Raw genomic sequence first — 27,882 nt, 5'->3', positions numbered from 1 at the left:
TATTACGTGTGTTTGCATGCCTTGCTGCCCAAACATGGGTGTACATCTTGAATCATTTCTCATTTTTTCCCCAAAATCAAGACATTTCTTTTCCAAATAAATTGTTTTTATTGATCCACAATAACACAGAACAGTAACATTTCTGCAATATCACAGAACAGAATAGCCTGATATCTTGGTCAATGTGCAAATGAACCGCAAAGAAATGTGAAAAACAATAGGCATGTCTTAACAGACAGTGATGGCACAAGAACAGTTCATTAACTGATGCAAGAAATGAGGTGGCTCACTATGAAGGAATGTTTGATTATCTCAAAGGCACTTTCTGCCTCATTTGCTAGCCAACACACATCTATTTGAACATAAAAATACATAAAGTCACCTCTGAAGTAGACAGGAAAAGTTCCAGGGGTTTCTAGATTATTGGTGGCGCTGCTCTTTAAAGACAAATAACAGAACAGCAAATAAATGAAAACGAAACGGCATTCTTTAGCTGTATGACCGCAGACAACACTAAATAATATGGCTGATATCCAGAATGCTGTTAATTTCAATAAAACTAGATTTATTACACCTAAAACTTCCAGCTCTGTGTTGCTGCTTGAGGTTTCTGTTTCCTGCTGTACAGATAGAGTCTCACTCTCTGATTTATTCTCATTTTTTTCAATTGCAGTTGTTGAAACACTGGCTGTGCGTCACCTCAACGAAAGCAGAAAGTTTTTAACAGATTGCTTTATTTCACACCTTCTATATTCCCTTTGGCAATACAAATAGAAAATTATTACTTTTAGTCAACTCTGGGTGTAGCTTTAAACATGTTGCTCAGAAACATGTTTTCAGTGAAAGTGTTTCCTGGGAGAGCCGAGGAGTTCTTTTTATTTATACATTCAAGATACCAACAGAGGTTGAGCCATTTTGTTTGCCTCATTTCCTACAACCAGCCCATTTTAGCTCGAATTTCTATTCCATAGTACAAAGCACACATGCTGTATGACAGCATAATTGCCATGATGGATTTTAATGGACCACCTGTCTACTATGAAACCATTTATAAACCATGGATTAGTTTGCATATATGTTCCAGGCAGCAATGTGGTTTGCTGATAAAAGAATGGTATGAAAAGTGCAGTGGATCTAAAAATGTTCATACCCCTGTTGGGATTTGTGATGTAAAAAAAAAAAAAAAAGAATCGTCTCCAAACTTTTTCCACCTTCAATGTGACATTATGTACAATTTCACTGAAACAAACTAATAACTCTGGGAAAAATTAACAAAAAAAGTGCAATAACTTGGTTGCAAAAGTGTGCAGACCCTGAAACTATTATTATTTTGATGCAACTTTTGATTTACAGTAGGTGACTGGTATGGGAAACCAGCCAGACAACTAATGCAATTTGATCTGTTTTTGCACCTTTTTTAAAATTATTTACCTCCAAAAGATTTGAATGATTTTCAGCCGAATTGTACAGCATAAACGTTGCATAAAAGGTGGAATATTTTTTGTATTGCAAAATCGTACACCTTTGCAATCCACTGTATGAATGATAGGTGATCGGGTCTAAGCAAACTCCTCAAACGGGGATTTTTAAAAAAATATTTTACCCTTGGTCTTCATCGGTGGCCACAGTTCTAGCTAATCCTCATAACAGTAACAAAAGACACTCATCATTTAGCAACTTCACAGAAAAAGTTAACACTGTCCAACAATCATGTTAGGTACAGCTACACATCACAGGTTATATGGTTCCTCTTGCTGACTCAGGATGGCTATTTGTTGTGTTACAGTATCCTCCACACTTACTGGTAAGGAGGAAAAAACATAAAAGGAATTGCACCTTTTGTTGCAGTAGCACAACATCTCTGAAAAAAATAAACAAAAAAAACCAAACATTTAATTTGGGTACATTGTTTGGGAGGTGGGGGCAAACAATTATTTACTTTTCTAACATTAACAATTTGCACAACCTTACACATGGTTGATCTATGACCTTACAGTCCATTTTTAGTTTTCTGGCAGGGCACTCCAGATTTTGATAGAAAAGCTCTTAGCATTTCCAGCTTCAATGGGCTGTAGAAGGGAAACAGACCCACAGTGTCACATGTCCACCCCCTTGTGTAAGAGTGGACATGAAATGCATTTTAAGATATTAATTTTTTTGTGTCATGGCCAAAACCTCATGAAGTGTTTGCAAAAAAAAAAAAAATCTTATTAGACCAAGCACATAACTCCACATAATTATGTATATTATGACAGGACAGAAAAAGCTTCTGCCCTGCAGTCCTTTGAAACAACTGGTTGACGTCTGCATGGAGTCTACTGGTTGGTACAAAGTCTTGGTAACCCCAAAATGTCACCATTTGTTGAAGGGGGTTGGAACATGATGACAAGACATTTTCTTTCCCTCCCTTCCAATCCTACTCACAGTGTTGTGGCAAGAAATGGAAGATCATCATCCATTCTCATCTGTCACACCAACTGTTATCTCAAAAATTTAAATATTGCTCTCATTGTAGATATTGACGAATTAAGCAAAGTTGGCATGTCTTTAGTTACGCAGATAAACACATTCCTGTCACATACCTTAATGAGATGCTTTCTTGTCTTTCCCATTTTGAAAAGTACTTCAAATATATATTCTTTTGTGTCATATGTTTTACAGAGAAACCGGAAGTTTCGTCATACTTACCAAATGTTTCTAAGTACTGATCAACCTTTAAAAGTAAAATGTAAAGTGAAAAAAAGAATGTTAGTTACTTTTTTAAAGGAAGTGTCAAAAATTGTAGCACCAATTATTTTGTGAGGTTTGTTTTTCTTGCCATGTCAAATAAATGCTTTCAAATTAAGGGTTGGATTTTTTGGGAGGTTTTCAGCATGAGATTATGTAACTGTAGTAATAGATAAATGGCATTATTGTGAGATTTTTGCTCAGTTTACTTGACATTCCAGTAATTGTGGAGGTTGCTGTATTTTAGCTTGACCCACGAACCCTGCTTCATCAGACTGAACGAATACTGAATGTCAGATAAATAGATCAAAGAAATGTAGTCAGATGGTAACAGCATCACATTCTCCTTCTATTCTCCTGCTTTTATTTAAAAATAAGAGAACTCGTCATCTTGCTTTTCAGTTTTTTTGGATGATTTTTTTTTTTTAACTGTTAACCGTCCATTGAAACAGTAGCATTGAAAAACAAAGAAAATAACCGTGGAGCTGGCCAGGGTTGCAGCTGCACCTTTAGTTTCCAACAGACGTTTTGGGCGTCCTGTATCACCGTGTCATAAAATGCCTGCCGCCCCACATTTGAACACCTCTCACACATCAGAGACCTCAGACTCTTCCGGCTCTGGATCCTTCAAGGCATCGTTTGTCAAAGTCAAGTTGGCATTTGAGCGCATATCCATGGCAGAGTGCATTATGGGTAGCCATATGTCATCCATGTTTGGCATCACAAATATTTTCTGCAGGAAAAGAAAGATGGTTAGCTAACAAAAAAAAAAGAAAATTGAATTTTCAAATCCAGTTTTGTTGCCTCTAAAACAGAAGTTAGGATTTTTTTTTTTTTTAATAAAAAAAGACAGACAACCATGTGCAGCACAGTGGTATATTTTACTGGCGCCCTGATTGAAGGGGGTTGTACATAATAACAACCCTAGAAGAGTCAGGCAGAGGTAAATGTAGACATGTGGTGAACATAACAGAGACTCTTAGCAGTTTGCATTCACATACCAGGCATATCATTAATCTGGTTGCGATTATTGGTAAAGAGTCAAGACAGACAGACAGCTTTTAAATGCTTCTAGAAAGCAAGAAATCCTCATCTAAATCCTTATAAATATCCCAGGAGCTGTTCTTTTTATCCTTGTGAACTAAACAATTAGTCTCTTGAGCTTGGAAAATTGAGTTTTGATTACCTGGAACTCCTGATCCAACTTCTTCTCGATCCACTCCGTCACATGAACCAGAGTGACTTCTCTCTCACCCAGTTTGGGTCGTGCTTTCAGCTCCAGATGGGGAGGACTCCGAAAACCGTACCTGAAAATCAATTGGACATATTTTTCTTGCCACAAGTTGTTAAAACGTTTAGGTTACAAGATCTTTGACTGACTTTTCATATCTATTGATCTAATCCCAATAGGTATTTTATTGAGATTGTATGACTAAGAGTGATGCATAATACTGAATTGGATCATAAACAATGCTGTTGTTGTTACAGTAGCATTCATATTTTGTGAACGTATGTGTGCCTACAGGTGTCCAGCAGAGGGCACACTATTATGCTCTTATGATAGGACTCCCACTCAATCCCAGCTCACAATAACCCATTTTTTGGTGTGCTCCTGAACATACCATATCCTGTCCGTAGGGGGAGGTGGGATGTTGACAGCAAGCGTCCCCCTGCACTCTTGCACCTCCACAGTGAGCAAGAGGGGTGTGTTAGACACCTCCTCCATCTTCTTCTTGATAAACTCTGTCTCAGTTGCCTTTTGGAAGTACTTGGACTTGGCTATCTTGTCCACAAAGCGCATGATCTTGCTGGGTCTGTGGCCTCCTACATAGCTACAAGGGCAGAGGATGGAAAGAGAGAAGACGGAGGAGGGGGGGTTTAGAAAAGGAGTGAGTCAGGTTCATCATTTATTCATAACAGCATCTCCTGCTACTCAGCACCCACAATGGTGATGGGGAGGGGACCGGGTGATACATTAAATCAGCAGCAAGCCTTCAAACCTGTGGGAATGAGTGGGTGAATGGACCTGGAGTGCTTTAAAACATCACTGTTGATTTAAATCTGAGCAGTTTTTAATTCAGATTTGTGTCCATGTCTCCCGTAAAGAGACACTTGCTCACCCCTCTGATGCAGGCAGATTGGGTTTGTCACTGAGCAGTTCAGGGGGATCCTCCTCATCTGATGAGCCAGCACTGGATGACTCCTCATCGCTGTCGGCCAGACAGTACGTCCGTGGCCTGGACCTGTCGCGGCAGCATAAACATACAGTGACTGTTTGAAGGTCAGACCATGATAGCTTCACACAAAACAGTTTTGGACACGACCCACTTCTATTTAATGAACTGCAACTAAAATAAATCCCTAGAGGTAAAACTCCACTGATCCAAAGTAAAAATCCAAAATGTCCAGTGCAAAAAACAAAAACACAATATATTGTTTCGTTGACAGGCAGTTATAGGCATCCATTCCCAAACTCACCATTCATTGGACAAATCCATGAGTGTAGGCGTCCAAAAGAGGGGATTAGTGTACAAAGAGAGGAGGAGGAGGATGAAGAGTCAACACGAAAAAGGTAGGAATGGTGAAAAACACACAATAGCAAATATGGTCCTATGTGCAGATCTGCAGAGTTAGCATCCAGTTTGTTTAGGGCTTGGACTTCCTATGGTGGTTTCAATGGTAACTTTCTTTTTATCACTCCTCCATAAAGACAACATTTGTAGAGTGTACATATAATAGTTGCCATGTAACAATTATTGCACATTAGCTCTGGATCTCAGTCATTTGGCTGTCTTCTGAATGCAATTGATTGCAAAAAAAAAGTATTAAAGGAGGATAAATGCATGTAAATGCAAAATTTCCTAGACTTTTTGCGTAAATTGAGTAAAAGTAAACAAATTTGTTCCATTTCACAATATACTTCACTTAAAACTGTCACATATAATACCAGTAAAACACATTGAAATTAGTGGTTGGAAAGTGCCATGGTCTCTTAAAGTTAAAAGTTAAAATTGTAAGTAAAACTCTCACCATTCTTTGCCATGATCCCCGAGTCCTTCGCCTTCTTTCCCCAGGCGGGCCAGGTTCAGCTTGGTTTCTAGTGTCATGAGGAAGGAGCCTGTGTAGGAGACTTCCAGATCAAACCAAAGACCTGGAAGGAGAATGAGGGAAAATACAGAAAACATCTGGTAATCAAGCGTTTACCAGATGCAGAAAGCTTTACAATTGTCACTCATTAAAATAAGAGAGACTCTGATGTGCAATTGCTGTAAGGCCTTTAATAGATAAAGGGAAGAATGACCATTCCTATTAAAAACTGTACAAAAGCTCTGCGGCATTATGCTTATCGTTAGGTGGGGGGATAATAATTCACATTTTAATACCTGCTGCTTGCTCAGTGAGTCCTCATTTCTGCAGCAAGTAATAAAATTATTTTATTTAGCTAATCTTCCTGTGTTTTGTTTTCTCAGCCTTGCAGATAGTGCAGAAATAAGGCTTAGATGAAAGCAAGTCGTTCATATTACACTGTCAGCATTTATGTTGCTTCTCTTAACTGAGTTCAACCAAACCTGAACATTTTTAACATTGGCTAACAATCCTGTGCGCCCTGTTACTTAAAAACTCAGTTTCTTGGTCATAGCTGTGGCTAAGGGTGGCAGGAGGAGTCAGCATTTCAGTGAAGGATCAAGGGATCCAAGATGAGAAGTTTAATTACTGTGGCTTTATATTGCACAGCACACAAACAGGCAGGACTACAGTGGAGGCAGGATGTCTTAATCCACTAAGATGAAAAGTAAAAAAAAGAAGAAGAAAAAAAGCCTAAACGTCGAGAAAAATAACATATCTACATTGCATTATAAAATGCAATGTAGATATGTTATGTAATGAATCTTAAACCTTTCTGCATTTTGTCACATTATAACCACACATTTTAATGCTTTTTATTTGTATTTTGTGTGGCAGAATCAACACATATGAGTGCGCAAATACACTTCTAACATTTGTGGCATACGTATGTATTCTACCCCATTTACTCTCTAATCCTTAAATCTAACCTGATGCAGTCAGTTGAAGTCTAGTTAATGAAGAGTGACGCAAGTGTAATTTTACATCAGCATAAATTCAGATCATCTGGGAAGGCCTCTGAAGTTTTTTTTTATAGAACAGCAGTGAACAAACATCTTCAGAACCAAGGAACTCGGCAGACAGGGCAGTAGGAAAATTGTGGACAAGTTTCAAGCAGGGTTAAGTAAGCACAAAACAAGCACAAAATATCTCACAGAGGACTGCTCCTGCAAAGGAAAAGAGTTATCAAGCCATAGCTGTCCACCTACACTAATGGACAAGGCAAAGAGAGCATTAATCATAGAAGCAGCCAAGAGGCCCATGATTATTCTACAGAAGATACAGAGCGCTACAGCACAGGTAATGAGATCTCTTGACAGGCTAACTATTGATCACACAAAACTTGGCTTTTATAAGTGAGTCAATAAGTAAACAATTGTTGAAAGATGGAGGAAGTGCCATTTGTAGTTTTACAACACATCATGGTGGGGCTGTGGGTGTACAGCAAATGTGTGAAAGGTGTTCTGGTCAGCTGAGACCAAAACTAAAGTTTTTGGTAGGCATTGAAAGTGCTATGTGTGGGGGCAAACTAAAACACCCTCACCATGCTGAAGCATGGTTGTGACAGTATGATGATGTGACATGTTACACACCTCACCCCATTGAGGACAGGACATTGGTCAAAGTTGGCGTAAAGATGTATGGACATAAATACAGGGGAATATTGAAAATTAAAAAAGTCACAACTACAATGGAATAGCTATTGCATGGTTTAGCTCAAAGCACATTCCTGTGTTACAGTGGCCCAGTCAAAGTCCAGACCTAAAACCAATAGAGAACCAAGAATGACCTAAGCTGTTAGATAGAAAGATCAATAAAAAGAATTTCAGGAAATTGCAGCAAAAACTTGTTCTACAACACATCATCTCTGGTGTGCAGATTACAAAGGCAAGCCACACTTTTCAGGTGTACAGTAAATAAATAATATAAAAACCACATGTCTGGTTTCTTCTTCCTCACATGTCTGAACTACTTAGTGTAGTCATAAAAATAATACGTCCCCTACCTTGATGGTCCACTGAGGGTTTGGAGGCACGGAGGATCTTAGGAACTGAGAATCCCATGTCCAGCTCCGTCAAAGTCAGCTCATTCATTACATATGGCAGCTGAAGCACAGGGGTCAAATTAGGAGATTAAGAGGTGAAAAACAGACATCAACACGATTTACAGTCACACAACTGCTTGTAGAGTTTTTATATGAATTGCTTCTGCTTGTTAGGGTAATTTATGCGGACTTGTGGCACAACTCACCCTGATTTTACTGAGCTTCATTTGGATCTTTTTGGAGACAACATCGGCCCAGTACTTCTCTCGTAAGAAATCCCAGAATATCCTCCCCAGAAAGGCGTTGACCCAGGCCTCTGGCTCTGCAGCCTCCTCTGAACTCCTGGGTAACTGAAGGAGATGCACACATCAGCTTTCGTCTTCTTAATACAAGGTTGCCAGCACATCATCATTCTCCTCCATGGAGACAGTACCAGTCTCAGCTGCCTGGCTACCTCTGCAGTTTCTCCTTGCAACCCAGCTCCACCTTATCAAACTGCATCTGATCATGTCTTTGTTTGTTGTTGCTTCTCTGCTGCCTCAGGTGCTCTATGTTGTGTCTGAAAGGTCAGATAGCTCTCTAAAAAGCTATCTGAATTTAAAAGGGTTAAACATACCATGTGGATGTATAACAAACAGCATATGGCATCAAGCAGCAACAGACAGCACCTATGAGCAGTGAAGTGACCCTGCTAACCATTTTGATAACCCTGCCACCCTCTGTTTCCAGCATGCTCTTGGAAAATGTCACAGTGACTTGTTCCCAAGAAAATAAACCTCAAAGAAACCAAAATGTCATACAAGAAACCAAAACTGAATTGAGATTGTTCACATTATAAACAATAGAGCCTAATGAATTTTATTGAGACTTTATGTGAAACAATGGTAGTAGTATATTGTTTAAAACTTGTAGATAAAGAATACATGAGTCCCGTCAACAGATTGCCAAGTGGAAACATGAAGAAAAAGGTCAGATGTGACCAAAATGAAACTTTTTATTGGTTATTTGCAAAACACTGTTTGGTGATGAACTAACACTGAAAATAACATAAAAAACAGTTAAATGTCACTCCATATTATTACTTCTCTCTTTACTGTGGGCATTCAACAACTTTAATCAAATGTTAACTTCAACATCAATACTCATTTGTGGTTTATAGCTATATTTAATGCTTACACTGAGCGTAACAAAAGTAGTTCCCTTTAGTTAAACGTGCCACTAAAAAAATGTGTTCAGGGTGCAGCTAAACATTATTTTGTTTGAGAGCTTGTGCAGTCATCAAACAGTGATGTCCTGGGTGGGAAGCCACATTGCCCATAAACAAGCACGACTCAAAAACACTTTCTCCAAAAGAACAAAAACCGAGTCAAAAATTCACCTTCCAGCAGGATAATAAGCCTGAAATACAACCGGAGCTACAATCAAATGGGTTAGTTTATAAAATGCATTAGAATGACCTAGTAAAAGTTAAGTTCAAAATCCATTTTGTAATCTATGGCAAGATATGGACAACTGCTGTTCAGAGTTTCAATCTACAAGCTAACTACAAACCTGACTGAATTTGAGCAAAAACGATGAGACAGAATTTCTAACTCTAGATGTGCAGAAAATGTGGAATAGTTCAAGGGTTGTCAAGAGTTTTGCACAGCTCTCCATTTCAATCTAACTTATTTAGAGCAAAATGTCAAAGCAGGACAAAATTACTATGAAAGCTGGACACACTGGGAACCCCATTGGTCTACTTGTGGGCAGCCCCCGAGCAGATGTTCTCACTAGGCATTTTCATTTTCAAATGAACCCATCATACCTTTTTGGTAGCTTTAGGGCTGCTCTCAGGGGTGTGCCCGGGGCTGTCGACAGCTGGCGGGCTTCCGGGCGGTGCCTGGGGGTTAACGTATTTGGCCATGTAGATGCTATAGTCCAACAGCATCTTCTGCTTCATCCCCCCAGCTGAGCCACTGGAGAGAGAGGCGGGGGTCTCTCTGTGCCGAGGCTGAGACAGCTCCTCCTGGCTTCCCCTGCTGCTGCCCCTGCTGTCAGCCTCAGGGCCTCCGGCCGACTGGATGCTGCCACTGCGGCTGTGAGCAGACAAGAAGGCTGGAAGAGGCAGAAGGAAAAAGCGGAATGTAATGGAAGCATAGGAAGCAGAGAACTGTGATACAGTTTAGGCATCAGGAAGAATTATTCCTTCATTCATTATGAATTTCTTAAAGATTGTGAGAAAGCTTGACTGATTAGCATCTCTTTTGTATTCCTTATTCACAATGCACTGCAGCACAATATTAGCATAATCTATTTATATTACCTCAGAAACGGCACGTATTTAAATCATCTACAGTAATTGAGTCCAACTTGTTCTGCTTACATCACTGGACTCAGAAATGCTATGCATCGTTTTGTATGAGGTCTTATCCTTAAAGGCTTATATCTCACTGAGGAAACCAATGCTATAATATGCTACTCCCCTGTGCATGTAATCCTGCTGACCCTTTCACACTCTGCTGTTCGCTCAGTTCAGGGGATTGGTAGTCCCTAAGCTGAGGCTTACACACAGATCTGATTGCAGTGCAGTTACATACTCAAAATAATGGTGATTCTGACTGTGGGGAGTGCTTAGGAGAAAGATGGTTAATCTAAAATACTCCACTGTGCATGTCATGCATACGCCTCAAGAGCTGTGACCGTGAAGTCATCTCACCACTCTTGCAGATGCCAGACAGGCTGCCACCTCTCCCCTCCGACTTCATCTGGGATGCCTGAAGAAACCTCCGAAACCATTCCTCCTTTTCCCGACCGGTCCTCCCAAACAAGTAGATTGTCAGATCCCCTCCTCCGGCGGTCGGCCTTCTCTGCTCCTCCGCTGAAGTGCAAACTTCTGCTTTTTCAGCTTTGTCCGTTCGTTCGAGCTTCTCACCCAGTCCAGTGGTTCTCTCGTCCCCAGCTTCAGATCTTTCTCCCTCTGCTTTTGACATGAAGTCCTCCTGTTTTGCCAGTTCAATGCAAATGGGATACTTCTTGTTCCAAACCCTCTTCCTAGCCAAACTCTGGGGCATCAGGTAGATCTGTTGAGTTGGGAGTGAAATAATTTAAACATACAGGTTAAAGATTTTTGGACACTTGAATGCCTATTTTTATATACTCAAGTTTTTGCATACAGGTAGGGTTCTAAAGATGAACTGGGTCTTTTTATGTCCCCCTCTGATATTTATGTTGAATTAAGTTTTCTGTAGGATTATCTGGGTCATCGTCAACTAATGACTGATGTTTTCACTTTTGAATGAAGTGAAACAGTTTAATTATAAATAATCATTTAATGAGGGACACCTATTTTGAAAAAGAGGTCCAAACCACGATTTACAGATACATACTTTATCCAACCAGGCTTTGCTGGGTTTAGAAGTCTCGGATTGAAAGAAAGACTCTTTTTCTAGCAAGACTCTCGGGCTCATTTTGGGACATTGCCAGGCGTTTCCAGGTCAGAAGGAATATAAAGTTTCTCCAGCAGATTCTGTGTATCCTACCATTGCTACTGCTCATATCAGATCTTGTTTTTGAAACATGATCATAGAAATCAGGAAAAAAAATTTAAATTTAAAATACATTTCTAAGAAAACATAAATCCTACAACCTAAGTGTTCAAACACATTATATGTTATTGTTTTATGGGCTCATTTTAAACCTTTAAATGTGTTTATTTTCTGGTTTTGACTGCCTTTAAAAGACAGTCATTTTAAACCTTTAAATGTGTTTATTTTCTGGTTTTGACTGCCTTTAAAAGACAGTCATTTTAAACCTTTAAATGTGTTTATTTTCTGGTTTTGACTGCCATTCCTGGGCCACAGATGGGTCGAGCCAATGGAAATCATATTTCTCCCGTTTAAGTGTTTTCATTCTGACCTCTATTGAATGAAAACTTAAGGCTTCTACTGCCTTCCTGGGTGTTCAGTCAGATGACTCTGTGTTGAGGCCTAGTAAAATTTGAATTGCATCTAGTTTTTAACAAAGATCTGTTCTACATTAAGTATCACTGTGTGCTTAACCCTTTTGTGCATGAATTATGATCCTTTGTGTCAGAATTTTCTTTTCATTTTTAAAATTTTTTTCTTAAGGCATAAAAAAGGTAGGAATTTTTTTTTGTAAAAATATTTTAATTTTAATTTTAATTTTTATGTGATCAATTGTAATTTTGTCCAAATACAAAGTTGTTATTTGAAAAATACATCAGTAGTATTGTTCCTTAGGGGTTATCTGATGTCACAATATTTTTTTTACTTGGAAGAGTCGTCTACAGCAGAAGGAGGGACCGGGTCGGTTCTCATGCTTTTTTGTCTGTCGGCCATATTGTATTTAACAAAAATAATTTCTTGCATTTGCAGCTGATGGCCAGTAGTTGATGGTATATTTTATGATGCATTAGTGTCCACCAGTGGTCTGTGTGCATTTATAACATAAAAATCCACAGGAAGCACAAGAAAATGGCTTTTAGATAGCTGTCCACTGTAGTGACCACTATGTATGAAAGGGTTAAAGCTTTGTTCCATTTTATTGCTTTTTATTTTGCTGCTGTTTTAAAACTCCCGTTTGTAATGTTTATTTTTGTGTTCTGCCTTTGTTTAAATCAATGTAAGCTGAACAAAAGTTGTTTTAGTTGTACAATGAATTTCATTTCTAGATAAGACATTAAAATTAGTAGATTCAGCAATGATTTCAGCCAGTTAGTAAACACACAATCAGGTGAAAGCAAATATGAGGCAACTTGCTTAGTGTTACCATCTGTTGTGCTTGTAATCCAACACAGAAACAAATTGGACAATAAATATTTCATGTCTTCTTGCATGCAGACTCATGTTTTAAATCATTTAAAAAATAAATAAAACCTATTTTAATAAATAGCATGCCTCCATAAGCACCTCACCCTGCTGTCGGTCAGATCGTAGATCTTCTGACTAATGTAGGTGACGTCAGGTTTAGGCTCATTGTGTGCGGCACGGCGGGAGATGTTCCTGTTGGGCTTGGAAAGACGCAGAACAGAACCCTCCAAGCGGACGTAAACAGAGTGGGTCAAGGTGGCGTGGTACATCTCTGGGTCGTAGCTCTGGATCTCATTCATCCAGCCCTGCAGGTTACAGCGAGAGAAGGTTGCTATAACAACCGATACTGGAAACAGCTACAAACAGAAAGACACTCTTGTAGGTGCAAGACATGAATTCTCTACTACAAAATCGGAACAGATTCTTTTGTGCCACATAATATAAAAATATTGTCATAATCCTTATTCAGGCTTAGAAGAAAAATAAAATAGAAACGTTATTCCTCCTGCTGCTGCTTCTCTATTCTGATCGCTGTCGGCTCTATCATCAGGCATCATGTTTAACATATCCACAGAGCTCCTGTTTTGGAACAGCTGTGCCCTTTAGCCACGAGGCTCTCCTTTGCAACAAGCTTGGCACCTACAAGTACACATGCTTACATAACTTTATCGAAGAACCAAGCATTTCTCCACGTACTCTCTGCAGAGTTCAATGGGTTTGACTAAGAATCTAAAAATAATTGCAGTGATATCAATATTCTATTGCAACTTTTATGAGGATGGATACAATTTGATTCTTAGATTACCACTGCACACAGAAAAAGATTATTTATTTAAAATATCAGAAGGGATGTTTGTACTTCCGAGACAATGGCAAGGGAAAGTCCAAAATTTGAGCTTCTGAGGAATTACAGTTACTCCTGCTATTAATTTTGTGGGCAATCACCACACCAAATGTCCAAAAACTGTAGATCAACATCCAACTAACCCAAGATTTGAAATAAAAGCACAGGGTGCTTCAAATGTGCTGCACTGAACAAATTGTTCGGGACAGCAGGAGTCAGTACTGGTAAAATATTGTTTATCCACAGTTGAAATAAAAGCAGCGGAAATAATTTTTCATCTAAACAGATCTGAACTTAGCTATGCAAACATCTGAAAGCTTACGTAGCAAGATGTTATCTTAAAACTGCCCTGAAATGCTGCTTGGATGGTAAAACTTGACTTCCTTTGTAGTTACACTCAAAACAAAGACAAGACGATCTTCTAAAATCCCTGCCTAGACAAATCCTTCAAAGCAGGTTTTTAATTTTCATACGATGTCCCTTTGATTACTTTGTTTCCCCTATCTGACTCTGTGGTGCTTTGTTTGACTCTCACCTTGAATATTCCTGGTTCTTTGACATCCAGCTGGGGAACATTTCGCTGGTCTTTCCTCCATCTCCTTGTTCTGGTCCCTGATGAGGAGCATCGAGGAGCAGACAGCCAAAGGACCAGCAGGGCCAGCATGAACCCAACTACTATCCCATGTAACACAGAACATAGACATGGAGGCACTGGAAGGACTAAGTACAAATACAACAACTGTGTTAAGAAGATGAGGCCAGTCACAGGCACATTCTCCATTTCTTCCACCAGTCCTTCATCTTCTGCATCCAGTTCACTACCCAAACCAGTGCTACCAGTATGAGGCTGCTGAGACATGGATCGCTCACCATCTGGTGTCTCAGTATCTGTACACAGCTCAAAGTCCTCGCTGTACAGTTCACAGAAGTCCTCATCTTCCTGTCGAGCGACAAGGGCTGACATGGAGCAGCGTCCCAGAGTGAGAGAGGGAGACCTGTGGAGAGTAGATGACGAGGCCTGGGTGAGAGCTGGTGCAAGAGACAGTGATGGGAAAGAGAAAAAGGACGAGTCGGGGCCCTTTTCCGTAGGAGTCTCCTCCTCTTCTTCCCCTTCAGCCCCCTCTTCTTTGATGCTATAGTTGTTGTTAGCTTCTGTATGTCCATTTACCGCAGTCACTCCACTGAGCTCCGATGCACTGGAGGAGAGTGACTTGGCCCGATGAGCAGCACTCCCAGTAAGCCCCACACCGGACTCATCCCCAATAATTTTACTAAAAAGCTGCAAGGGATCTGACATCACCTCTGACAACCGCCTCTTGGTGTCTTCTATCCTGGCCTCCACCTCCTGGACCTTAAAGAAAGATCTCCCATCTGGGGACATAATAGGCGAAGAAGGTGCTGTTTTGGAGTCTCCGCCTGCTTGAGTGACTGCGACAGGGCAGGAAGACAAACGAGGCTGGGAGAACTGCTTGAAAAGCTGCATGTTGCGAGGCGGAGTGCGGTGGGTTGGCTGTGTTTGCTGGTGGTGAGAATGGTGCTGAAGAGGCCCTTCGTGATGTTCGCCCTTTGAAGTGTCCGTGGAGAGGGACTTAACAAAAGATTTCATTAAGTGTCTGTGTCTGGCATGTGGGGGTACGACAGTAGCAATTACAGGAGCAGTTTCTCGAGAGTCGACATCATTTGACAAAGATCTAACAAGGCTGAGAAAAGGCTTGGAAGAGGAAAGGGCTGCAGATTTACAAGGAGAAGAAGAAGTGGAACTAATCAAAGGGGGCTGGGCTGGTCGATCGGATGCCCAGGAGGAGCTGGCAGGAGAAGTGGAGCTCAGGTGGGAGTGAGTTGAAACAGGGTTAACAGTCATTGCAAGAGAGGGTGTGTGTGGATGCGAGTCCAACGGCTGTGCAGGAAGGATGGCAGATGAAACGGGCAGTAGAGATCCAGAAAAGATCTCCGCATCAACAGACTCCAGCCCTAGCTTCTCTTCTGCCTCCAAGCCTTTGGCAAGAGATTGGCCATCAGTCCCTGTGCTTTGGCTTTGAGGTCCTGCAGCACCATCGAGAACAGATTTAGCAGCAGCACATTCAACAGATAACCCATAGAGTTCTTCTTCCTCATCTTCCTCCTCCTTTCCCAGAGCGGAGAAGTGGATGGTGATAGTGTCACGAGAGTGGGAGCGCTGCACCTGCAACTTGGGTCCTGGTGCATGACGTAGAGGAGTGTCAGCATGCTGGCCACTTCCCTTTCTGCTGTTGCCGTGGCTGCTCATCGTCACCCTCCACAGGGCTCACAGCCTGAAAGAGACATAGGGAGATAGCAACTGTTGAGCACCAAAAACAGCTTCAAAGATGAATAAAAGTAAGGAGCATTGAGAAGTTATGGTGGATGTGGTAAGATTCCTAGAGTCCTTGAGCTCCCTTCATCTTAATATGAAGATGAAGAGTATGTCTGTGTTCCCCGACCCATTAGGCCTCATTATAAAAAGATGAAACTGGCAGGCTAGCTCTGTATGGGGTGTTGTATGTAAGATTACACAGTAAAAAGAAATTAACAGCAATATTTTTGGTTTACTTAAACTGCCAAAAAAATGCAGGTGTTCATTTTTCAAAGTCATATTTTTGACATGTTCTTCACAATTCACAAGCTAAATATTTAGCTTGTGAATTAAATATTTAGTTAGGAAGCTGAAAGTTTTGTTTCAAACTAAAAGTTTAAGTCTGAGCTAAATATTACTTTAAAACTAAATGTAATAATTTAAATATTTTCCAAATTAAACCTTTAATTTTCAAACTAAATATTTAGTTCATAAAATATTTAGACTCATTTAGCTATAATGCAAATTAGCTTGCTGATAAGCGGAAGTGGAACATCAAAATAAAAGCTGAGTTTTGTAGACCCCTGTATAAACTCTGCTGCTGGCTGAAAGGCTTCAGTAGTTCAAGTAAGTTTTTAAAAATATAATCAATTCTTTACCTCTCGACATATCCGACATGTTAGTTGAAAGCATAGGACGTGCCTCTTTATAGGACATACAGACAGTTGTTTACTGAAACCACAATTGCTGCTATTGTTTCAGTAGCAGCAGCTTCTCCATCAGCAGCTGCCAATGTGATGAAGTCAACCAGAACACTTCCGGTTCATGTTCGTTTCACCTTCTGCTTTAACAACAGTTTTACACAAACAATATGTTGTTTTATTTCATATAAATGATCTTGATTTATGAATGAGTACTAGGAGGTCTTAAACTTTGATAACCACTCTCAAGCAAATTAAGAGTGAATAATAATTCTAATCTGGTAAAACAAAAATATCCATGACAGATTCAGGGAAGTGGGCAAACATCCAATTAAAAAACACTAACAGGCACACACATATGACAATTGGTTCATCCGTTGATCCACAACCTTTTAGTTTTTAAAGACAACTACAAGCAAAACTAACCATAGGACATGATGTTGCAACAAAGTAAAAAAGTATTTACTGGATATTCTGAGTAAAGTTGGAACAAAGTCATTTGTCATGCAAAGAATTTGCAAAATGAAGCTGTTTTTTCATACTATTTTATTACGCCCATTTATTCTTCCACATTGTATAGAGTCCATCATCCTTGGTTAACATTACACATGTGCACAAAGAGACACACACTCTGCAAACAAGCCTGTGGCTTTCAGGCTTTTGGATTGAAGATAGAAATGGTTCGTAATGGAAGAAGGGGGAGGGACGGAGCAAAACAACATAGCAGTTAGCTCTTGTGATTGCCTGCATTTCGGAGAAAGCCTCAGTACCCCTTGGGGGCTCTCTGGTTGGCACCGCATCTAGAGAGATTGTATTTTCCCTGGGTGAAATAACAGAGCATTTGACTTTCCCGGTCAACCTTTCAACTCTATTGTGGTACAATGGGGTTTTCTGCATGTGCATGTTTTTATTTTGGTATGGCTTTGCTAAGGGCAGATCAGACAGAATAAAAACGAGGAAAGGGAAGATTGGTCAAGAAAAGGCTGAGGGGGGTTGAGGAGTCATCAGAAGACCTTTCATGGACAAACCTCTTAAGAGAAATTCTAAGAAAGGCAAGGGGAAAAGCAATGACCAAGAGAGAGAGAGAAACAAGAGAGGCAAAGATGTGTGCAAATAAAGGACAGGGGAATAGACAGAGGAGACAAATGGGCTGGAAGACAGGGCCACAGAGATGGAGATGGTTGTTGTGGTGTCTGACGCCTGAAGGACTATTTGAAACATTGAGAAGGTTGATAGGGTGAGCAGAGAACGACGGTTTCAAGCTTTCCTGGAGTCAAGTTCAGCAGGGTGCAGTGAAAAGACAAATGAGACACAGCTTTGCCCACTGAATCAATGTAAATACAGGGTTCTGATGAGTAAATATCCCTTTAAGAAAGTGGATAAACACAATTTATAGCATGGGCCTCAATGTTTCTGCTGATTTTTTTTAACTGTATATTGATTTCTTAAGATGTATAACATATTTTGTAGTTTATATGACATCTTCTCTATAAGTATTACGTACTGGCTAAAAGTCTTCTATAAAGGCCACAATCATCATTAGAAGAAATACTCTTTATGTTTGCTGGCTCACCCGGAGCTTTAGTTAGTCCGTGTTTTCAAAGCACCATTTTCATTAAAAGCTTTGTGTTTGTTTTAGCTGCCTGTGGATGAGAAGGAGACAATTGGAGAGCAGCAGAGAGGAGAAGAGACTGGCAGTGAGACAAGGCTCATCCAATTAATCAAAGCAAGCAGGGCCGTTCTAATCAGCTAAAGCCAGAACCCGGGAGACGAGAGAGAAAGGGAGGGAGGTTAAAGCAGCAAGGTAGAAGAATGATATACGAGACTGAAAGACTCTATAAAAGAAAGGTGACTATATTAGAGACTTGGGTTCAGGAAGAAAAAAAATGGAAAAGAAGGAAATAAAGCTTTGTAAGGAGTACTTTGCAAAGTAACCCAGAAAATTTCTATATATAATATCCATTCCAACACCACTGCTAAAAATAAATTCAAAACATATTACTTACTACTCTAGTTAAGAAAATGGGCTTACTAAAGCAAAAATGGAAATGTATTTTCTATAGCAGGGTTCTTCTTATTCTTGTTGGATTTATTGGAAGTTGGCAACAAACTTTTAGTAGCATTACCGCCACTTACTAGTATGGAGTGTGGTTCGTGATGGTTTATCTGTTTATAAATATATATAAACTCCTACTACTACTAATAATAATAATAATAAAAAATAAATAAAATAAAATTAATAAATCCTTCCTATACATATACATATAAATATTTATACATATCTATACTCAGACACGCATACATACTTATATGTAACTTTATATTCTACCCATCTATATCATGCACACATTCACAAACACACCTACTATAATCAAATTCTATGAAATAATTTTGTTTTCTTTAGAAATCGAATAACTATTTGTTTATGTTTACTCCCCAAATTCTTTCTCAGAATATCCAATAAATTAAAATTTTCCTTAATACATTCAAACTCTCTCCTCATATGTCTTCTCTCTCTTTCATACTAATGGCATTCTAATATGACATGTTCTATTTGTTTCATATTTTTCACAGTAATCACATTTTAAAAAGTGTATCATTAAGTCTTGTATGTCCAAATCTTAACCTTATCACTCTTTCCTCCTTTCTATTTAGTCTTCCATTTCTTCTTTCTCCTACCATCTTCTGAATTTTACAAAACCATCTTCCTGTTTTTCCTTCATCCCACCTTTTTTGCCTTTTTCCATCAGTTTTCCTTTAACCATACTCTTTCCCTCAGATTTACTTGTTTTAACTGTAAAACTAATAGAATTTTGAATTGCCCTCTTTGCCATTTCATCTGCCCTCTCGTTTCCTTCTACCCCAATATGTGCTGTAACCCACACAAATATAACTATCAAACCCATATTTTGTATTCTGAATAATGTATGAAATATTTCTAATAAAATGTCCATCCTACTATGTGATTGATTATATTTTAAACTTAATAATGCAGAGCTATAGCAGGGTTGCCTAAGCACAGTCCTCAAGTGCTACCATCCTGCAACTTCTAGATCAGGGGTGGGCACTCCTGGTCCTCGAGGGCCGGTGTCCTGCAACTTTTAGATGCATCTCTACTTCAACACACCTGAGTCAAATAATGAGGTCGTTAACAGGACTCTGGAGAACTTGACTGCACTTAGAAGGAGATTCAGCTGTTGGATTCAGGTGTGTTGGACCAGGGAGACATCTAAGAGTTGCAGGACACCGGCCCTCGAGGACCAGGAGTGCCCACCCCTGTTCTAGATGCATCCCTTATTTAACACACCTGGATCAAATGAATGGCTCGTTACCAGGCCTCTGCAGAGCTGGGTTACTGCTGGGGAGGGAATTCTGGCTTTTGACTCAGTTATTTTATAGCAGGAATGCACCTAAACGTTGAAGGATAACATGTATATGTTGTTGTAATTATTGTGGGCGAATAGAAACAGTATTTTAGAATGAAATAAGTATATTCGTGAAAGAAATGTGTTAATTAGAAACTTAAATAAGAATAAAAGTAAATCAGATATAAGAGAATTGCTTCAAAAGCCACCTTGGGATATAGTTTTTAGCAGTATTTTAGTAAGAACGGGTATTTTGGGAAGAATATAGTAAATAAAACATTTGATCCATACTTAAGGTGGTGGTAATGCACTGTAAGTTGTTTGCCAACCACCATAAAAAAAGAAGAAGAACGTTGCAGAACGTTGGGGACTGGACTTGAACAACCCTGTTTTATAGTTTGTCCAGCCATTCTGTGCACCAAAAAGGGATGAGATCCACACTGATGTAACTGAGAGTCTTTCCTAAAGCAGTCTGTTTATTTTATCTTTTATTGTTAAATGAACCAAATCGGTACATGAACCTGAGAAATGCAGCAACATGTCTGGTTTTTTATGGACCTAATGTTAGTCTCTCTTTGATGGTCTCTCTTTGCGTAAATCTCTACATGTACGCAAGAAAAACTAATCCATCAATCTGTTGCACATTTTCTGCTGTGTTTTAAAGCGGTGTTCTACTGATGAAGTTTTACTTTTAATGTTAAATTAAGCCTGCAGAGTCAAATATGTTTATACATACATGCATAAGAAACTTGTCTTAAAGGTTGTAACCTCGTGAATATTCACTCTCACTGCATATAGATGGAGGTAGGCCTGTCACAATAACAAATTCTGGTGGACTATAAATTGTCCCAGACGTTATTGTGATAAACAATTATATTGTTTTGAGATTTATTGATGAAACCGCAGGGAGATGTATAAGGTATAAAAACAAAAAAGAAACAAAACAGAGATACAAAATATTTGCTCAATAGCAACAATTTTCACAATCTTGCATGGCTCTTCTGTCAGTTTGGCCCAGAACAGAAGTCACCAAAATCGGAACAAATCAAAGAAAAAGAAAACAGGCTGGGAAACAACCGGAAAAAAGGGAAGTAATAATGACACAACATTCTATGCACCTGCACATAAAGGGGTAACGAGACAAAGGTGGAAAAGCCAAGAGAACTATTACAATAGCAACATGGCAACCACAGGAAGTGAAAAAGAAGAAGAGAGCCAAAATTTTCATGATGCTGCCCATCTGTACAAACTCTGCAGGGTTTAAAAATAGCTTAGAGTGGCTGTGATGGTGCTGATCTCCTGACACCTCCATGCCCACATAAAGGACTCACTATAGGAGACAAAATGTTAATAGAAAAAGCATTTCATTGCTTAGTGATGATAAAATATCCTCATTCAGAAAGCAAATCAACTTTTACAGATTGATCAATACCAAAAATGACTGAACATTAAACCACGAAAAAGGCTACAAATATTGATTGTTTCTGAAAATATTTTCTCTAAGATTTCTAACACAATGAGTGCTGGCCATTGTTTCTAAAGAACACACACACATACGCAAAAATAACACATGATAAGACTTTAACTTTATGAAGTTGTTTTTCTAGAGGGGATTCTCAACTATTTTAACAGTATGCAACACAGATGGCCTTAAGCTCAGGATTAAAGTGTCATAATTCTGGTTAAACTGGTATAATTGGGTAGCACGAACCTGTACAGTGTTTTGTAAACCCACATTTTTCATTACAACCACAAACTTCAATGAATTGCGTTTAGATTTGATGTTTTGCACAAACACAGGGAAGAAAATGCATAATTGTGAAGTGAAAAGAATCTTTTTTACAAAGCAAAATCTGAAAAGTCTGGCATGCATTTGTATTCAACCTCCCATGAGTCAACAGTTTGTAAAGCAACCTTTTGCTGCAATTACAGGTGGAAGTGTTTTTGGATCATGTTTCTTCAATATGTATGAACATAAATATAAATCGAGTCTTGACACAGACTTTCAATTGGATTCAGGTCTGAACTTTGACTAGGCCATAATTACACATAACCATCCTCTGAGCTACACTATGCAATAATAACTTTTTTTCTAAGTTTAGTGATGTTTACCTGGTGAACATATAGCTCTGTCCATCTTTCAATCAACCTTTCTCTGCCTCCCCACAGCTGCCACCATAATGTTTACGGGTGGTCATGGCATATTTAGTAGTTGTCTGTTTTCTGTCACACAAAGCATTTAAAGAGCTGGCCAAAAAAATTCAATTATAGACTCATTTAACAAGAGCACCTTCTTCTACATGCCTGGTGTGACCCCGACATGATTTGTGATAAACCTCAGAAAGTGTCTGTTTAGTCATTACCAGACTTGGGAAGGCACTTAGTTTCCTGGACTTTACTTAGGAAGTTTTCTTTGTGAAAATACACTGCCTGCGGTGAATCCTTCCCACATGGGAGGAAAGACAGAAACCAATCCTAACACAACCCTAAATCTGGGTTCAGAACAATGAGCTTCAGCAGGCCTCAAAGGAGCACTTTGACGTTGAGCATCCATGCTATGAGTCATGGATCTCCAGCAGGACAACAATAAAAAACAATTAAACAAACAGAGATGAAGAGCACTGACAGTACTCTGCAGGATGAAGCCAGTTTTCCTTCCTCTCCAGCCGAGAATCTACCATCGTCATCACTTCAAACATCACGATGCACATGATCGGGTGGTTGCCAGGCCAACAGTGAAGCTCTTTATCTGAGTCTGCACTTATCCCTCTGTCCTCCTTTTGTTCTGTTCTCCTCACTTTATGAAAAGAGAGTTAGAAGAAGATCTGCAGTGACAGACACACAGCGTGCGCTTTTCAAATATGTTTGGATTGCAAAATAAATCCTCAATCTTAGATGAGATGGATGGAAGGAAGAGAAATATTTTTACATCATTTCAGTGAATTTGGGACACACTTTCGCCAGACGACTCCCGCTCTTCACTTGCCTGTAAACACTGAGATAAAAAGGTGCTGATTTTCATCATTAGGAGGAGCTTATTTGCTCAAGAGGCGCCAAGCGGATTTCACGCCAAGTAAAAGATTTGCATTGGATATTGACACATAACCCATTTTGACAGTTTAGAGATCAAAACATGCAAACATTCGAAGGCATTAAGAAATTTATAATCTGTGTAACTGCTGCTGATGAAACCCAAACAGCTTCAGGGTTTTGGTTTTAGATGTAATCCATTCAATTGCATAACACACAGAAGAAGGAAAAAGAAAAACAGGAAAACATCAAACATGTGTGTGGATTTACAGAATGAAAAGAATAGTTAAATATGTTTTTGCCTTTAGGCCACCAACAAGTGCTGGATGGTACTTCAACTGAGGCTTTGTAGCACAGAAAATGAGATTTCAGATTAAAAAATGAGGCCAGGCAGTTTTAGTAGTAGTCTAATAAATATTTCTGTTAAGAGCCGTGATCCCTGATGTGGAGGTAACTTTCAACCCTGCCACTCTGAGCATGTTCCTGGCCTGCTAAAGGTTAAATTACCAACACAACTGCAACATCTGCATAAGCACAAATGCAACTGTCTTCCCTCGAAGACTACACCTGGAAAATACCAAGTATTTCAGAGCAAAGTCAAGCCCCAAGTAGAAATGAGCTCAGGTTTTACATAGAAAATCTGGATTATCAATGGCCCACATACAGTATATCTTCAATCAAAGGTTAATAAATCAACCTGTAGATTATTTAAAATGAAGTTCTGAAGCATGGCCTTATTTTAATGCTACTTCTGTGAGGATGAAGAGCGAAACTTATCAGGTGTATTATAAAACAATTTTCAAAAAATACAACAAAGCGGGCCCATCCTCTTGAGCAACTAAAACCGTTAAACCTAAATGGTGAAATAATTCATGCTAATCCAGGCAGTTCATTTCCCCAGCAGAGTAGACAACACAACACAGATGCAAATATATCTTTCTCAAACAGTAACTTTTCAAAGATGCTAGATCTCATCAGTGTTATGTAAGGAAATTCTGAAAGAACCGAAAGTGTGCACTTCTGTACTCTTGAGTCAGTTCTCGTGAACTTTATCCCTAAAGGTTGTATTTAGTGTGTTGATAAAATATTTGTGTAAGATCGCGCGAACTTCCTCGTTTCTATCTGATGCCGGAACTTCCTGTTTGCTGCGATAGTCACAACAGGAGGGAAGCTCCAGCCCCTAACCGCTTCCTTTTAAGTTTCCCATTAACAACAATCTTCTGCTTAACAGCTTTGTCTTCCAGCTGCTAAAGATCTTCTGAAAGTAGAAGTGGATTATTTATTTGTCATGGCCCAGAATGATTTATTTCATATCCTGGCAAAGAGCAGTTCTCAGCTCTATATGTGTACTAGAAACCAAACTAGCAGCTGTGGCACCATTAAAACTCATGAGCTGTAGTAGTTGTGGCCGCCCGTCACTGTGACGAGCGCTGACGGATACCCCACAAGCAGCTTCATTTTGACAGTGAGAGTGCTATAAGCTGCATGCTCCATGTATACATCCTCTCGTGCATTCATCCGTGGCAAAACTGTGTTGCATGACAGCTTCTTTTCAGCAAGATTAAAAAAAAGGAAATCAGACTGTCTGCTATGTTTAACATCAGAGCGTAGATATATGTGTGACGGAGGGGACATCTGATATTTAGCAGCTGCAGAGTAAAACTCCCAATGTAGCTGCATTCTGACAGGTTGCATGATATGAAGCAAATGTTAGGACTCCTTCAAAAGCTGGGGTTATTTCTTCTCCTTCATAGCTCAGATATATTTATTTTGAGACCCTTAAATCAAATTGGGTGTATCAAATTGAGTTGAAAGACAAGACCATCAGTCTAATCCGACTGACTGTTCGAGGACAGGATTATTTAGAGTAGCATTCAAGAGGCCTCAACATGTTGGGGCTCAGCAAAATGTGTTGCACATCAAATATTTGTCAGGTAAAACACCAAGAGGTTAAGCATGTGAGTATGTGTGGCATCCTTTCACTTTTGTTCAGTTTTCAAGCACTGCTACGTAGCTTAACTGAGGTTTTGTGTATCACAGTGTCAATGGCAAGAAAGGATGTGCATCAAATATGAGGTGTTTTCACACAAAAGAGAACTGTTTCCAAGAATTGCATTCAAACCATTTCTTGTCTTTGCCCACAATGTGCTACAGTCAAACAGGAGATATAAATCGGCACCAGTAAACTTCAAATTCAACACCACGGCAGCAAATATGAAATATTCCAGCCCCGACACATGGCTTTAAAGATGAGGTGGATGGAGCATAGGGCTGACGGATGACTAAGAGACAGCTTGCCAAACACCCTGAGGATGAATTTAACAGCATATGAGCTGCAGCTAAAGATGAAACGCTCACTGCCCGCATCACAGAAGCCTGTAAACACAGACATGGTATAAACACAGGCAAGTCCCATCAGCTTTAGTGTCCTGCACGCCCTAATCTACTGTTATTTCTGTGTTAACTGGACACATTTCCCAGAATCTCCTGGGTTACAGAGGCCACAACCTGCCGTCGTCAAAGCCATTATTCAACCAACAACAATAGCTAATTCAAATGGCCCAGACGCCACTGTTTGTTTCTATCCTCACAGGAGTTTATCCCATCAAATACAGGAAACGCTGTTCCATATCAAACTTGTTCTTCATCCAGAAACACAACGCAGCGTGTTGTGTTTCTGGACACAGCGACGGAGGAGAAGTTAAGATGGAGAAGATTAAAGTGAGGAAAAGTGATTCACGACCTTGACCAGCCTCGGCTGGTCAAGGTCGTGAATCACTTCCCACATCACCACCAACACACATGAACACTCAAGGTTAAAGGAGGAAAGCACAAGGGTGTCTTGTTTTTACCTTGATGTTTTAGAGGCATTCACTCTCCTCTTGAGAGACACAATCTGCACCGACAGCCTGGCCACGGATCAGAGTGGGAATGAGCCTGCACATACAGAGAGAGAGAGAAAATAAAGATAATCTGCTAAATTTGTTACTCGAGGGCAGGAAATTACATAATTAAAATATATTAGTGGCAGTGTGATCCATCTGTCTGAGATAACTGTAATTACTCTCAATCCTCATTTGCTGTGAAGGGGATAAAAAAGATGTTTGGATCTGAAACAAAGAGCTACGTCTAACCCAGTACATCTAGGATGCATCTTCTCTTGATGCTTCCTGATCAAATTTTAATCAGAAGGTTGAACCAACAACAATCCACTTTAAAAGATTACAAGAAGGCCTGACTGAAAGGAAAATACAAAGAGAAAGAGTGAAAATATAGCTAATGCTAAGTGGTTTATAATCTAATAATGAAAAGATCAGAAAAAACAGAAATGTCTTGCTTCATATTCCAAACAGGCTGGAGTTTAATCTCTTCAGACACCGCATCCACTGTAACAGGGCAGAGCACATTTCTATGTCTAAAGCAATTTAAACAACGGGTACTTCAAAAGCTTAACAAGGCTTGTTACTAATTGGTTCCTGATTATCCAATGGAAATCAAGATTTAACTAACTTGATCTGAGAGAGCTGCTGCCAAAAGACATTAACCATTTCAAGTTATTTAATAAATAAACCTACTTTTTTGTCTGACAAAAAAACAAGTAAATGTCACCAACACAATCCTCACAGTGAAGCACAGTGGTGGCAGCATCATGCAGTGGAGATACTTGTCTTTGGCAGGACAGGGAAACTGGTGAGAATTTGTGGGAAGCGTGAAGGAGGTAAATACAAAACAATACTGACAAAATATGTTAGTGGCTGCCAAATCCTTAAGAAAAAAATGAATGCAAAAAATTTAGAAATTTCAAATAGATAGATAGATTAAATATTTTAACATTTTGTTGTAATTAATCAGACTTATGGAAGAAGTCCTCTCCCTCCAGACCTGTAGAATGAACCCACCGCTGATCTGTCCAGTGGCTGTGATTCTGTGGCCTGCTGCTCAGAGGGGAACCCAGAGGAGGAGACAGGACTGAGAAGCAGCATCAGTAGCCCTTACCAACCTGAGCAGCTCACAGTGGGCTGCATGGGTAATGAGGAGCTCACTGAGTTCACCAGTGACACTTCCAAGAATAAACCCATTCTCTATGGCAGGCGTGAATTATTCGGCCCCACGCCACAGAGCTAAAAAGACAATCCATGGCTTACACAGTGCAGGCACAGAAACATGTTTCGTGATGCTGGACAGCACTGTGGCATCCAGAAACAGCGAGGCTGGTGCAAAAAGGAGGACAACATCCCTGTTGATTTCTCTCCTCCTGTAATTCGGATCTATTTAAAGGTCCTCTCCCCATTTATTTATTGTTTGTTTGTTTGTTTGTTTTGCGTGTGATCAGTCTTACCTTCCACTTATCGCATCCCCATCCTCAGTCTGCTGCGTTGCTCAGCATCGAGGTTCCGAATCTGCGTAATGCGATGAGATTCCCCGCTTGGAGCGCCTTCCTCTCCCTGCAGCCTGCAGAGGAGAGGAGAGGAGACGGAGGGCGCTGAGCTGCTGAAGGCTGGCTGATCACACCTGGCTCCTAGTTCCGGCTTTATTAAACGCTCCACATGCAAGGGACATGGGGTGTGTATTGTTTTGGTAAACGGGTGGGTTGGTTGGCGCCACACCCCCCTCCTCACCTTCCTTGAATGATTCTTACGGAGCGGTCGGACCGTCGGCGCACTGGCGATTCATATTTTATTGTGTTGCAGCAGCGGAGCGTGGATTGCGTCACGGCTTTGCAGCGTGCCAGTAAGACGCGGATTTCCCTCCGCTAACAAAATACGTACCCTGCGCTGTCTTTAAAAAGCAATAAAAATGTGGACAGTCATATTCGAAAAAGCCCCCCCAAAAATATGACATTTTCTTTGCTCTGGGGGAAAAAAAACCCCGCAAACAAATAAACTGTGGAACGAAATCAACACGGAACACCAGCTTTCATTT

General features: G+C 39.8%; 1 protein-coding gene across 3 annotated transcripts; it reads right to left on the bottom strand.

Annotated features, from left to right (window-relative positions):
* Nucleotides 1-88: 88 nt before the first annotated feature.
* tex2 (testis expressed 2) lies at nucleotides 89-27,882 on the bottom strand. Of its 3 annotated transcripts, XM_023349095.1 has the most exons (14): nucleotides 27,579-27,882; nucleotides 27,299-27,411; nucleotides 25,812-25,896; nucleotides 14,088-15,843; nucleotides 12,813-13,013; nucleotides 10,596-10,959; nucleotides 9,705-9,994; nucleotides 8,104-8,247; nucleotides 7,859-7,958; nucleotides 5,758-5,878; nucleotides 4,848-4,970; nucleotides 4,350-4,559; nucleotides 3,914-4,034; nucleotides 89-3,460 (listed from the first exon to the last, which is right to left on the bottom strand). In XM_023349095.1, exons 4-14 carry the CDS (start codon nucleotides 15,816-15,818, stop codon nucleotides 3,314-3,316), a joined length of 3,552 nt encoding a protein of 1,183 aa, XP_023204863.1. In that variant the 5' UTR covers nucleotides 15,819-15,843; nucleotides 25,812-25,896; nucleotides 27,299-27,411; nucleotides 27,579-27,882; the 3' UTR covers nucleotides 89-3,313. The 3 variants fall into 3 exon arrangements, with proteins under 3 accessions (XP_023204863.1, XP_005808946.1, XP_023204864.1); XM_005808889.2 differs by having other exon boundaries at nucleotides 27,299-27,882; XM_023349096.1 differs by having other exon boundaries at nucleotides 4,848-4,964; nucleotides 27,299-27,882.

Source organism: Xiphophorus maculatus, chromosome 16 (genome assembly GCF_002775205.1).
Source record: "Xiphophorus maculatus strain JP 163 A chromosome 16, X_maculatus-5.0-male, whole genome shotgun sequence".
NCBI lineage: Eukaryota > Metazoa > Chordata > Actinopteri > Cyprinodontiformes > Poeciliidae > Xiphophorus > Xiphophorus maculatus.
This window is presented reverse-complemented; position numbering and strand designations above follow the sequence as displayed.